The sequence below is a fragment of the Anoplopoma fimbria genome, chromosome 9 (assembly GCF_027596085.1).
Source record: "Anoplopoma fimbria isolate UVic2021 breed Golden Eagle Sablefish chromosome 9, Afim_UVic_2022, whole genome shotgun sequence".
Taxonomy (NCBI): Eukaryota; Metazoa; Chordata; class Actinopteri; order Perciformes; family Anoplopomatidae; genus Anoplopoma; species Anoplopoma fimbria.
The window spans coordinates 7,227,179-7,241,002 of record NC_072457.1 but is presented as its reverse complement, the minus strand read 5'-3'; the positions used below and the strand labels follow the sequence as shown (position 1 = coordinate 7,241,002).

The following is a 13,824-nucleotide window of genomic DNA, read 5'->3' as shown; positions in this document are numbered from 1 at the left end:
GATTGTTACATGTCAAAAGGTGAACTCCTTTCTCCAGAAGATGAGAGATGGCCGTCTGAGCTCCAAGACTACTGGACAACTCCCCCAATGAGCTTTGTCTACCAAAGTCAGTATCCTCTTTTAATCACATTGTTTTACACCGAGTGACCAGGAAAACAAAAAAGCCTATCTGTTATACTCCAATCCAACAGTTTGGTAATACATACTGTTTGAACAATGTTTTAATTGTTCCATAGAGGTGTTGATTTGCTCCTCCATGGACAACGAAATCGTAGAAAAAAACACTTTAATACAGTATTTTCGTCATATAATTTACCTCAAGGGGTTTTATAGTGTGTACAAGATACAACACTCATTGCCCTTTTCAACCCTTGCTGCAGATGAGAACAAACAAAAAAAATGTAATGAGGACGGGATGAAAGAAAGTTCAGCTTCATACAACTGAGTCATCACATAGATGACTAATGTAGTGGTAAACTGATCATTTATCTGAGTAATCCTAGATGGGATATTGCATAGCATTGCATCATTAGTTGTTTTTCTGGTCATTAAGCACATAGGTGTGCTTTGGTTTCAGTTGTTCTGTTACTTTTTAATTAGTGTTTTTACCCTCTCATTTCCATTCAACTTTGGAATGTCATGTCGCTCAGTAATTAGCAGTGACCTCTGGGTTAATTGCTGGTCCTTTACTGGACCTCTACTCTCTACTAGTTTCCATGTACTCATGGGGTGTCCTAAAAGTGCCCTAGTTTCCTTCTCAAATTCATAGACATGCAAATCCAAATTGTATCTGTGAAAATGGATATGAGCTTGTGTCCGACTTGGATGAACTATTTCACCGGCTTCACAAAGTATTATCTCACACATACAGTGGGTACGGAAAGTATTCAGACCCCTTTAAATTTTTCACTCTTTGTTTCATTGCAGCCATTTGCTAAAATCGAAAAAGTTCATTTTTTTTCGCATTAATGTACACTCAGCAACCCATCTTGACAGAAAAAAACAGAAATGTAGAAATTTTTGCAAATTTATTAAAAAAGAAAAACTGAAATATCACATGGTCATAAGTATTCAGACCCTTTGCTGTGACACTCATATTTAACTCACATGCTGTCCATTTCTTCTGATCCTCCTTGAGATGGTTCTACTCCTTCATTGGAGTCCAGCTGTGTTTAATTAAACTGATTGGACTTGATTAGGAAAGGCACACACCTGTCTATATAAGACCTTACAGCTCACAGTGCATGCAAAAATGAACTTTTTCAATGGCTGCAATGAAACAAAGAGTGAAAAATTTAAAGGGGTCTGAATACTTTCTGTACCCACTGTACCATACTTCTCTAAAGATCGGACTAAAACAGAGAAGAAATATTTATCATAGGCAGGTTTTTTTTATTAGCCACCAGTTAATGGTATCTAAAAGAAATCTCCATTTATTTGTTTTGATACACGTAACTATGATACAATCATTTTGATAATTTAGGTATAACACAAAGTATATTCATTCATGTGAATATATTCATTGCCGATCTTTTTGACATCTGCAATTTCCCTCCATTTTGATTTTTTTTTCTTCTTCAGTTTCATCTAATCTTCAACACATTTGGAGGGCAACATATTTGGATCAAAAATGACCCCAAAAGGTTATTCATTAGTTTTTTGATATTCAAAACGGTTAAATATAAAAACATATACATTCCAGTCATGTTCTTGCTCAAAACTCTGTCTGTTTTGATTCAGGTGAGATTACAAACTTTTGGTAGAGATTGAACATTTATAGTAGTAAATTTCAACTAGCATTTTCAGTTACAAAAATTATACATTTAGATAGATAGTTCAGCCTTGAGAGACAGCTCTCTCCGAGTACATCCTAGTTGGACACATTTCCTGAGGTGATTGAACGTGTCACCACCTTCAGCCTGATTGGTTTTAGGGGTCCAACGAGGCCAATAGGATCCAGCGTCAAAGGGATCTGTGGAATAGACAAATTCACTAAATCAAAACTTGTGATCTCTCTTATTACAAATCTAGCTTGCCACGTGTCTTTGTGTAATAACAATCATGTAGACCATGTCTACCTAAGTATGTATTTATATATAATCACCTCTGTCTCTCCGCAGACGCAGAAGCTGTAGTTCTGCAAAACTTCCACCAAGGCCAGTTTGATCATCACCAGAGCAAATCGCATCCCCATACAGTTCCTTGGTCCGACCCCAAATGGCAGGTAGGTATACGGGTTGATGCTCTGCTTGTTCTGCTTACTAAACCTGAAAAACAACAAAGCAGCAACAAAGAAAATAAGATGTAATTTTTACATTTTTATATTAATACATGGACTCTACAAAAGTAATTAATTTTAGTAATGCATTCACAAATCTTAATAAGAAATCACTCCCAAATATGTTGTAGCACACTGATGCAAGTGATTAAGTCATTTTGAAATGTTCAAAACAGTTTGGTCCACCCAAAAAAAAAAATGTGTACTCTTGTGAGTTATTACAACTTAATCCTTGAATAAGGTTTTACAGTACACACACATCAACACATTTACATTGCACACATACTATACACACATTTACAGCACACAAATACTATACACATATTTACAGTACACATATATACACTGTGGCAGTAACCTGTCAGGTTTGAACTCCTCTGGCTCCGGCCACAGCTCAGGGTCTCGGTGAAGAGCGTAGACTGGAACCATAACAATCATATCCTTTGGGATTGTGATTCCACCGACCTTGACCGTTTCTTTGGCAACTCGTTCCAGACGTGCAGCTGCAGGGTAAAGCCTATTGACCAAAACAAGACTATTTTAAAATACTGTATGTATTTATCTAAGTAAATATTCAATACACAAACTTGTACCCAATTTTGTATGTTTGAAATACATTTTTCATTGCACTAGAATTTGTGATTTTTGCTATTGTTTCAATGACTGGGTAAATCTGAAGCCCTTGTTGTACTTTTTATAATTTCAAAAAGGGGAACTTTTGTCAAGAGAAGCATTTTTCTCTTCTTTTTTTTTGCAACTCTTAGTGGCATGATTTCAGGTGTGGCAATGTTCTGGTCCAGACTAAAATACCTCGTCAAATATTGGTTGGATCGTCGTGGAATTTGGTGAAGTGATTCATGTCACCCCGTGGATGAATTGGAATCATTTTGGTGATCCCAAGACTTTTATTTTAAAACCGTCATCAGGTCAAAAATGTTGATTTGTTCAGTACTTTGGTTTTTTAACAAACACCTGCTAAACTATTGGCATTCACATCAACCTCAGTTTTTCTTAATCTTTAATGCTAATTAGCTAAATTAGCATGCTAACACGCTAAAATAAGCGGTGAATATTGCCTGCTTAACATTAGCATGCACACTTTTTTTCATTAATAGCATGTTAGCACCCACTAGCACAATAAAATGCTCATTACCTCAGAGTTTCATTGACAACACTGTCTAGGTACTCCATCTGCACCAGATCTTCATATTGGACTGCACCCTATAGAGTAACAAATCACGGTTTGATAAAGTTTCATCAATGAATGACTCCCGGACCTCAAACTTCTGGTTTACCTTATTAGGGAAAGTGCAGTCTATCTCTTCTTGCAGGCGTTTCATGATTTCAGGATTTCTTGCCAAATTATAGGCCAAGAAAACGAGAGTGGTGGCACTCGTCTCATAACCAGCGAACAAAAATATTGTGGCTTGAGATAGGATCTCATGATCAGTGAGACCTGTCAGGACAGGAGAAATGCATGAACAGGGAGGGAAATTAAAGGCAGCGTTAAAACCTTTGGTGTGAATATTTCTGAGTGTACATTTGTGCTTCTGTATGTGTGTGACGCCACTGATTAATTACCCTTGTTCTGCTTTTCTTTAACGGGTTCCTTAGCAGTCTGAGAGTTGATCATAATTTGAAGGATATCTCTAAAATTCTGAAAAAGGGTTGGATAATTAGTATGCATGTTGTCATCTCGCATGTTTTGAGTACCGTTGTGCAACATACTGTGTACCATGAGATGACAGAGATTTGGCTCCATGTTGCAAAAGTATTAGCACTGGACTATTGGGGATATTTGGATTCACAGGATTTTTGTGATTATTCGACTAGAATAGTTAACAGAACTCATGCCCGTCTTGTTATTTTATCAATAAATGGTGATGTTTTTTGTTTTCCTTTAAAAGCCAGTTGGCAAAACAATCTCTCCTCAAGGTTGATGTAGTGCCTGATGTGGTGCTTTTATAAAAACATAGACGCAACACGGTACTATCAAAAGAAAATGAGTCCATAGTCATTGCCAAAGTTTCTTGGGGACGGTGATGGAAGAGGGCAAGAAGCGCTTAATGGCTTTTTTTTTTCTCTCTTTTTTTACAGATCAGAGAACTGTATCTGTGTACAGATGGGAGGAGAGTGAAGTGTGAGTTCAGGGATGTGGTTGTGATCATGTGCTTTGGTGAGTGCTTTGCGTGTTTCAAAGTGTATTCTTGACCTTGGAAACAGCGTTTGATTGATTATCAAACATTTGTCTGATGTTGAAGATTATGTGATATGATGGAAAAGCTTCAGAAAAGCTACAAAACGGACCTTGAGGTGTTTGTTTTTTTAGAGGTTTACGCCCAGAAACGCCCTGAACACATCAAAATAGAGAAAAACAGGCAGAGGGCGGCAGATGTACAGACACTGCCACACTTCTGGTGGGTTAAGTGATGGTTGACATTATATTTGAGTCCATACAGATATGGTTAAAAGCTCCACAACAGCTATAAAACAGATCTTGAGGTGAGACTGTTTAGTCATCTGTTACTGAACTTCTTGAAAATGTTCCATTATTGTGATATACAGTAGAAATCTATCCTGACATAAGATTAAACATACTGAAATAGAAGATTTCATCCACATTGCCTACGCCTCGTCACCCTTGTATGTTGTCCTGACCTGGTTGGAGCTCTTAGCGCGTTCTGCTCTGATCTTATCCAGAACCGTTTTAAAGTACGCAGTAGAGGTCCTGGAGAATATGGAGAGACCCATCAGTTCAAATAGAGGAAGAAGTACAGGGAAAAACCCTGAAAAGGAAAAGGGCGTTAACAATTATGATTTAAGTCACTGAACCAAGCTGTTTCACATCAATATAGAGAAATGAAAGGTGTCATGGAAAAGCAGGGATGTACCTTGGAGAAGTAACACAGACACGGGGAATCTGAACATCTTGGAGGCATGGTAGACGAGGGGACTTGAGGGGTTGTTGATGGAGTCCACATCCACGCTGAATGAACAGCTCGCCAACACATCTATACTGTAAGGTCCAAAGAAGCTGGAATACACACATCATCGATCCGTTTAATAGTGTTACAGACACTGCAAAGGCATTCCTGCTAGGTTTAGTTCATGTTTACAAAAATTGTTTCTTAATCAAAGGAGAGGAAACCTTCTATGCTCAAATGGCTATAAACATTGAAATTTAAAATACAGATCAATCTTTTTGTATATTTTATGTACAGTAATTATGTAATTATTAAGATTATTATTTTTATAATTAAGATACTACACTGTGTCTAGTGCTTCAAATAGTGCTTGCTTATACTTTATCGAAGTTAATAAATATAGGATTAGGAGAATGTTTGCCTGGATAGTGGAGACTAGATGATTAGGGTCTGTCTCAAATAGTCGACCTTTAATGACATGTTTTTATTTCCAAACAGAATTTTTTATCTCAACCTCCATTCCCAGACTCTACACATTTCATATTAAACAGCAATGAAGGTTTGACACTAATCTTATTGCTAAGCTTAAGATAAGGGTTGTAAAAAGCATACAGTTCAATTCATAAAATGATTATGAAAGGTATTAAAATAATAAACTTCTTGGTTTTGGTTTTGTCAACTGTGATCTAACTTAGGTTCGAAAAGGGAAGTTTTGAAACAGTTGGCACAAACAATTTTTAGTCAAATATTTCAAATCGGATGACAAATTCTAGTTTGTGTTTTCATTTGTTAAAGAATAGTTTAACATTTTTGGAAGCCCACATATTTGCTTTCCCTCAGAGAAGATTGATACCACTCTGTATGATAAATATGAAGCTACAGCAGTCAGTTAGCTTAGTTTAGCACAAAACAACTAGCCTGGCTCCATCCAAAGGTAACAAAATCCGCCTCCCAATACCTCTACAACAAACAATCACAGCTGTTAACCATTTATATGGTATTACTCACTTTTTTACAGTAATAACTTCATTATTGTGCGCCTTGGACTGAAGGCTGGCTGTCAGTTTGCTGGAATGATGTTTCATGATGTTAAACATCTTAGACAAAAGAAAAAATTAACAGAAGTACATTAAAGGTGAAGATTTAACCAAAAATGTACCCTCATATGAGTTGAAGAAGTTAAGAAAATTGCCAACTTTTACCTCCTTTAAACGGCCAGAGGTGAAGAAGGGTGTGAGGATGTTACGAATCCGTCTCCAATGATCGTCCTCAACAACAGACACTGCATCATATAAATCCCCATTCAGACGGATATTCTAAATAGGCAAAGTGGTCAGTACACATGTATTTGTGAGTTTACAATTGTACATATTTGTGGAAAAGCTGTTCATAGTAGTACCCTTAACAAAACTCTATTGTCTGTGTAGCCCCAGCCTCATATATCGTTGATTCCTCTGTGCCATAGTGCTTTATAGCCGTGCCAAAACTGTTCAAAATGCATAAATGAGCCACACTATTGAGTTTATTTCAATAAACATGAGCACTGTAGATTTTATTTTTAGTAATATCAAATAGACCGCTGCTGTTAAGTCCATTAGAGCAACAAACTTCGTACATTTGCAAATATTTACTCCTGTTTGAGTAACCTTTGCTAAACTAAAGGGCCCCAGTGTTCTGCTGCTTTGGGAAATAAACCCTTTTTTATGCCTCCCTGCCAGCAGCATAATGTTCGCGGGTCGTCCATCCGTCCATTGTAGTGAATGGAGGCAGACAGTATTTAGAGAATAACATCATCCTAAGTAAAAAAAAAAAAAAAAAAAAAAAGAATTGAAATGCCACGTTATAATTGGTTTACAGTATGTTTTAGCTGAGATAGGGTTAAAACCAAGGACCTGCCACTACTTGACTTCCCATTTTGAAAACACATTCTCACAACTTGTACCACTTTAAAGTGTATTTAGTACTATTCATTGTTAATCCTGTGAGTTCTTCTCACCCTCCGGTTGGTAAAGTAAGTGAAGCAGTCCTTCACCAGGATGGTTTTCAGCATCTCGGGGTCCATCACAGCCAGGATTGGCTTCTTGAATTCATAAATTCTGCACATTTACACAAACACACATTTACATTCTGCGCATTCAGTGTAAAATTCTTGTCATTGCAGCAGGAGAGAGTATTTGGAATTTACGGAAGCAACCAAGTGTTCCACAAAACTACATGACAGTAGCTCGTTGCTTAGGTCTTATATCTACTATTTAAAAAGCTTGATAGACTAACCCCCATACTCTCCCATACTTCTGAGCACTTAGTTTATCATCCTCGTAGAAAACCTGGTAACAGAGAAAACATATTCATCGTCACTAATACTTCACTCATTTAAATAAAATAAAAAAAGGATTTATAAAGATTTACATACTCGGTGGTGCCGGCCCGCAGTGCCCAGGTACATGTACGGCTTGGGACCTGGTATCCCCAACTTCTCAAATATTCCATGAGTAGATTTGCCATATCTATGCAGAACACCAAAGCATTACATCATGTTTTCAAAGTGACATAGTGTCAGTCAAACACTTTACTTTCAATTCAATTCTAAAAAAAGGCTAAACCTTACATGACAAAAATGCAGATAAATGCGATAAGTAGAATCCATGTTTCCACAGAGAAGAAAGGAAGAAAGCTCATGGTTCTCTCTTGCTCTGCCATGTTGGAGTGACCTCACTTGTGCACTGCGCTCTGACTGCCTGTCCAGGAGGTGTGGCTTCTTTTCACTGTGTTGCATTGAACTTTAGCCACTTCCACTATTGTGCAGCCACAACAACACACAGTGCTTGAGTTTCTGCCGCCTACACATAAATAACTGGACGTGCCTCGACATGTCTTTGTGTCAAACATAAATATGTTAAAATATAGATGTTTAAACATAAATATCTTTAAATAAAGAAATTGACAATAACAAACCTGAGTACATGTCTTTACATTTATTATTTAAACAACAGCAATATTCTAACAGTATATTAAAGATATATATCATATTACTTTTAAGCTTCTTCCACAAACTTTGCGTGAGTCCAAACTTTTTTAACACAAGCAATATAATAATTTAAGTCCTAAAGTTGCAGAGTCAGATATAATAATAATAAATGCTGAATGTCTCATTCTGTAAATGTTTCACATGACACTGCCTGACTGCCATTGGTTCAACCCTCACACACTTCCCTTACCTCGATAAGAGGTTAGTGCTGCAGTTAAAAACCGTCGGTGAGTGATTTTGCCTGTTAGTGGAGTTTGTGTCACCAAGAAGAGAAGAAGAGAGTAAACTGGCAGAGATGGGCTTCTCCCTCTTTTTCTCCACTGAGACCTGGACCCTCCTGGTTGCTTTCATCACACTGGTCTTTGTGTAAGTGTTAAAAGTATATTTGAACCCAATTATTTGTAGTGTTTATTTCAGTTTGTCTGTGTGATTAAAATCTCTTCTCTTACTGTTTTTTTATTTGTTTTGTTTGACAGGTATGTCTGCTGGCCATATGGAACATTTAAGAGATTGGGCATTCCTGGTCCCAGACCAATCCCTTTTTTCGGCACTATGTTGGCATATAAAAAGGTTGGTTAACTTTTTTTTATTCAGAAAGCATTACATTATAGATGTACAGGCTTAGGAAGGTAAATACTGGAGTAGTGCAACACCATACTAAGTGGAAAAATAAATAATACATTTTTAATGAATATCAGTTAAAGTAAAAATCTTTCTCAAAAGTTGACACATAATATTGATCAAGACTTGTTTTTCCTGCTCTGAAACTAGTGCTGTTAAAAAGGAGTGACCCAGTAGTTATGTATGACTAAGTTAAGAAATCTGTACATTTAAGCCGCTTTTCAGAAACAATGCCCGGTTTACTCAGGTTAATCCAGTGACCTTGCTTTTGTAAGAAAATACAACAAAAACATTTAGTAGAAAATAATCCCAGTGAATGAATTTCACAGGTTAAAACCTCCTAGGAAAGGTGGAACTACTGTAATAGCCCTTTCAGAGTTTTATTTCTTTGTGTAGAAAGTATCACAATTTTGTTATTACATTTTGACAGTGACAATTCCTAATTTCCCTTTTTCTATTCTGTGACCTGTCTGTGTTTAAAGATATTTCATTAATTGTTATTTAACAGAACGATATCTTCATATTTAATAAAAAAATGTTCATGCTACAAATATTGGCACCATGTTAAAAAAGGACAATTTGTAATCTGTATATTATTATTCTTGTCCATAGGGATTCACTGTATTTGACACAGATTGCTACAAGAAATATGGAAAAGTATGGGGGTAAGTCTTCCTGTTGTACAGTGGGTGTGTTTCTGCATGCATATAAAGTGTCTCTGTTTATAGTGTTGTGTATCTGTTTTACAAGGGTGATTGATATGTCTCCATAAAAAGCTCACCTGGTGTTTGAATATTTTTTCTTTTCATATTCTGTTCTATTTTTATCTCATTTAGCATTTATGATGGCCGTCAGCCCGTGCTGTGCATCACAGATCCTGCCATGATAAAAGCTGTTCTGATAAAGGAGTGTTACAATCTCTTCACCAATCGCAGAGTAAGCAAACTCACTATGTAACACATTTAGTCACCCGTAGTGGTTAGTTGAACCCTCCTCATCATCGGTATGTGTTTCTCTGTTACAGAACTTCCGTCTGAACGGGCAACTGCACGATGCTGTGTCCATTGCTGAGGACGACCAGTGGAGGAGGATCCGCAGTGTCCTCTCGCCCTCCTTCACCTCTGGAAAACTGAGAGAGGTACAGCCCCCTCCTGCTCTCTACCTCCTCTGCCCTTCAATGCATGTTGAACAGAACTTTTTCTTTTTGCAATCAAATGTTTATTAAGGCCACATTACGTTTAGTTTGTGTGTTTTAAGTATTTCGGTAAGCCTTTTTTTTCTGTCTATCTGTGTCTCAGATGTTTGACATAATGAAGCACCACTCTGCTAACCTGACCAGCAGCATGAAAAAGAAGGCAGACAAGGACGAGCCCTTAGAGCCGAAAGAGTAAAGACCTCCATAAATTTCAACTTATTTCAGGAAATGTTAAGCGTTATGAAAAGTTAACTTTTTTTAAAATCTCTGATGTGTATTTTTCCCCCTTTAGGTACTATGGACCCTACAGTATGGATGTAGTAGCCAGCACAGCCTTCAGTGTCGACATCGACTCACTCAACAACTCTTCAGATCCTTTTGTCACCAACATCAAGAAGATGCTGAAGTTTGACCTTTTTAACCCTCTCTTCCTCATTGTTGGTACATAAATCATTTTATAAAATGCAGCTATTCATAATTTGTTTTGTGAATGTTTACAGCCAGTCTGCCCTGGGTCATTGATACATGTGTTGCTTTTTACTTGATTCCAGCTTGCTTCCCCTTTATGGGTCCAATTTTTGAGAAGATGGAGTTTTCCTTTTTCCCTACGGCTGTCACAGACTTCTTTTACGCTGCACTGCAGAAGATCAAGTCCAACCGAGTGCAGAGCAGCCAAAAGGTGTGACTGTCTGTGCATGTGCATCCACATCTCTTTGCATCAGCAGAGTCTGAAATACAATCACAGCTATTCTCTTATATGTCTACTTCTAGAGCCGAGTGGATTTCCTTCAGTTGATGATTGACTCCCAGAAAAAAGAAGTGGAACCAAACAAATGTAACACACACATACTCAGCCACGTACAGTGTCTACACAAACGTGAAAGCACAACTAAAAGATTTTCTAAATCTATATCTCCTTGCTATCTCCCCAGCTTTAACCGATCATGAGATCCTTTCTCAAGCAATGATTTTCCTCTTTGCTGGCTACGAAACAAGCAGCAGCTCTCTCACTTTCTTGGCTTACAATCTGGCGACAAACCCTCGTGTCATGAAACGGCTGCAGGAGGAGGTGGACTCCACCTTCCCAAACAAGGTGCGTTGGGTGTGGGAAGAGGAACACATTATAATGACTGGCCCCTTTCACATTAAACTTAGTAGTATTATTTATCATTAATAGTTTGACATTTCTTGCAGAAAGTTCAATGAGACGATTGATACCACTCTCATATATTTGGAGAAATATAACGCTACAGCCAGCAGTCGGTTAGCTTAGCATAGGTCTGGAAGGTTAGGCAGGTTTTAAGAAAAACTTTTGGTCAGACAAGCTGTTGCCAGTGTCTGTGGTCTTTATGCTAAGTTAAATGGTTGCTGGCTGTAACCTCATATTTTCCAGACTGACATGATAAGGTATCAGTCTTCTGATCTAACCCTATAAAGAACAATAACAATGTTTCTTTAACCTTAGTGCCTCCATCAACCATCACCGTATCCCTTCAGCGCCTGTTGGAGCTCCAAACTTTGCCCAACATAACAGCGTGACGGTCTTGTCACGGTCATGTGTGTGTCTGTGTTTGAGTAGGCTCCTGTCGAGTACCAGGCTCTGATGCAGATGGAGTATCTAGACTGCGTCATCAACGAGTCTCTCCGATTGTACCCCATAGCTCCACGTCTGGAGCGTGTGGCCAAGGCGACTGTGGAGATAAATGGCCTCTTGATTCCTAAAGGGATGGTTGTCATGGTACCCACATGGCCGCTGCACCGGGACGCTAGCCTGTGGCCCGAGCCAGAGGAGTTCAGACCTGAGAGGTATGGAAAGGATTTATATGTTTACGTTGAACAAAACTGCCACAGAAAAGACCTGAGCTCTGCAGGAAATGGCCTCATTTCTCCTACTGATACATTGTTGCGTGTGTGCGCCTGTATGTGCGTGCATCCTCAGGTTCAGCAAGGACAACAAGGAGAGTATTGATCCCTACACGTACATGCCTTTCGGGGTAGGACCAAGGAACTGCCTTGGGATGCGATTTGCTCTGGTGATGATGAAACTAGCAATGGTGGAGACCATGCAGAGGTTCAGCTTCTCTGTGTGTAAGGAGACTGAGGTGAGACAACACTGATTGTTATTGCTTTTTTTTTATTGTGATTAATAATCATCTTTTTATGGGGTATGTGTATTGCCGTCCAAATTTTATTTATTGCTAGTTTGATTGGGATATTGAGGGTTATATAATGCCAAAGATAGCCAATCAGTGTTGCAAAGCAAAGGTCTTTCTGTTCAAAGATCAGAAGCCTTGGGTGTTTTTTTACCCTTTATGATACTGCCAGCTGTTTGTATGTTTCATGCATTGTTGACTTTGTTCACTTTCCTATCAGATCCCCTTAGAGATGGACATCCAGGGCCTGGTGATGCCAAAACGACCAATCACACTTAAGCTGGTGAATCGTTCTGAATCCTCGGACTAAAAGAAAATCAACGAGATAAAGGAATGCAAACAACATTTCTATTTATATCATGGTAGCTTAATAGTACAGTTTTGTGAACATCTGCATCAGTAAATTCTCTTTTTTTTCCCCATTAAAGCTTTCACCAATATTCATTCTAAAGTAATGGTCAAATGGATAATGTGTCAGTCATTAATAACAATAAAGGATAGTTTGGGTTTTCCTCATTGGCACTGTCATTCTTCTTTGTGATTTGATCAATCGAACGGCAACATGCAACTTACTGGGGCTACAAATGATCCAAATCTGGTTGTACAACAAAAGCATGACAGACATTTTGATACTTAAAAATAAATAAATACAATGTAAAAAAATAGGAGGGAAATGTATTCCCCAGTAAGTCACATGTTGTCAGTCACATGTGGTCACATGAGATGAGGTCGGGTGAAATGACAAAATAACAGAGTGACCCACTATTTTCTCGTTGCTTAACCATGCAATTAAATAAACAGCTCTCTGATAACAAAAGCTTTACCAAAGGAAGTACTCATATTTCCTGCAGGCTGACTGCACAGGCTTTCATTATGTTTGTGTATGTCTTTCCACCCCCTGTAAAATATAGGACCAAAAGAAAAAGAAAAGAAAAAAGGGTTTATTCAGGTATCAGCCGAGGCAGTGAGTTAATGCTTTACAATATATTTCATTAATAGAGTGCACTAAATGCTGTGTGTGCTTATGTTGTACTAACTGTGTGTGCATGTCTCTGTTTATATGTTTTATATCACAACAGCGCACTCCTGTGGATGCTCTGATTTCATCCTGTATTCGTTTATTACCAGTTTGTTCCTGCTTACGTCACAGATCCGTTATCCGCGTTTTCCAACCACCTTGTTCTTTCTATGTTTATAAACAGAGGGTAGAGATAAAAAAAAACTGAGATGAGTAAACCAACTACATGTTCTTGGGGATCGAGGGATTTTTTTTTTACTGAAAACAGTGTCCTGACCTGAACTGTTCAATTAAATGCACCCTTTTCAAGTATGTTGGTTAAGCCCCCAAACTGTAAGATAAAATAACAACATAATGAACTGTAATCCCTGTGGGTATGTTTTCAGTGTCTTTTCTTAACTTTTTCTGATTCATCAATTTCTATTTTTTTTTATATATTTGTTTAATTCCAAGGTAACCATTTGAACCGATGTAGATTCATTCAGATCTGCAATCCAGGAAACACACGAAAGAAAAAAGACTATTTAATTAGCAGTTCTGAATAAAAACACACAGTGGATAAATCTCGAGGAACTACTGAACTCAACCTCCAGTTTCCTGGTGTGAC

At 37.9% G+C, this 13,824-nt stretch overlaps 2 protein-coding genes across 2 annotated transcripts; one reads left to right on the top strand and one right to left on the bottom strand.

Annotated features, from left to right (window-relative positions):
• Positions 1-1,079: 1,079 nt before the first annotated feature.
• On the bottom strand, positions 1,080-7,922 carry LOC129095409 (cytochrome P450 3A30-like). Its single transcript, XM_054603833.1, has 14 exons — positions 7,811-7,922; positions 7,616-7,709; positions 7,477-7,529; positions 7,199-7,298; positions 6,405-6,518; positions 6,211-6,299; positions 5,170-5,312; positions 4,937-5,064; positions 3,860-3,935; positions 3,574-3,734; positions 3,432-3,499; positions 2,637-2,795; positions 2,105-2,267; positions 1,080-1,972 (listed from the first exon to the last, which is right to left on the bottom strand). The coding sequence occupies exons 1-14, from the start codon at positions 7,900-7,902 to the stop codon at positions 1,871-1,873; spliced, it is 1,542 nt and encodes a 513-aa protein (XP_054459808.1). The 5' UTR covers positions 7,903-7,922; the 3' UTR covers positions 1,080-1,870.
• A 541-nt stretch (positions 7,923-8,463) lies between these two features.
• On the top strand, positions 8,464-12,711 carry LOC129096529 (cytochrome P450 3A40-like). Its single transcript, XM_054605332.1, has 13 exons — positions 8,464-8,596; positions 8,707-8,800; positions 9,464-9,516; positions 9,688-9,787; positions 9,876-9,989; positions 10,150-10,238; positions 10,339-10,487; positions 10,598-10,725; positions 10,818-10,881; positions 10,979-11,139; positions 11,626-11,852; positions 11,986-12,148; positions 12,420-12,711. Exons 1-13 carry the CDS (start codon positions 8,526-8,528, stop codon positions 12,507-12,509), a joined length of 1,503 nt encoding a protein of 500 aa, XP_054461307.1. The 5' UTR covers positions 8,464-8,525; the 3' UTR covers positions 12,510-12,711.
• Positions 12,712-13,824: the final 1,113 nt, after the last annotated feature.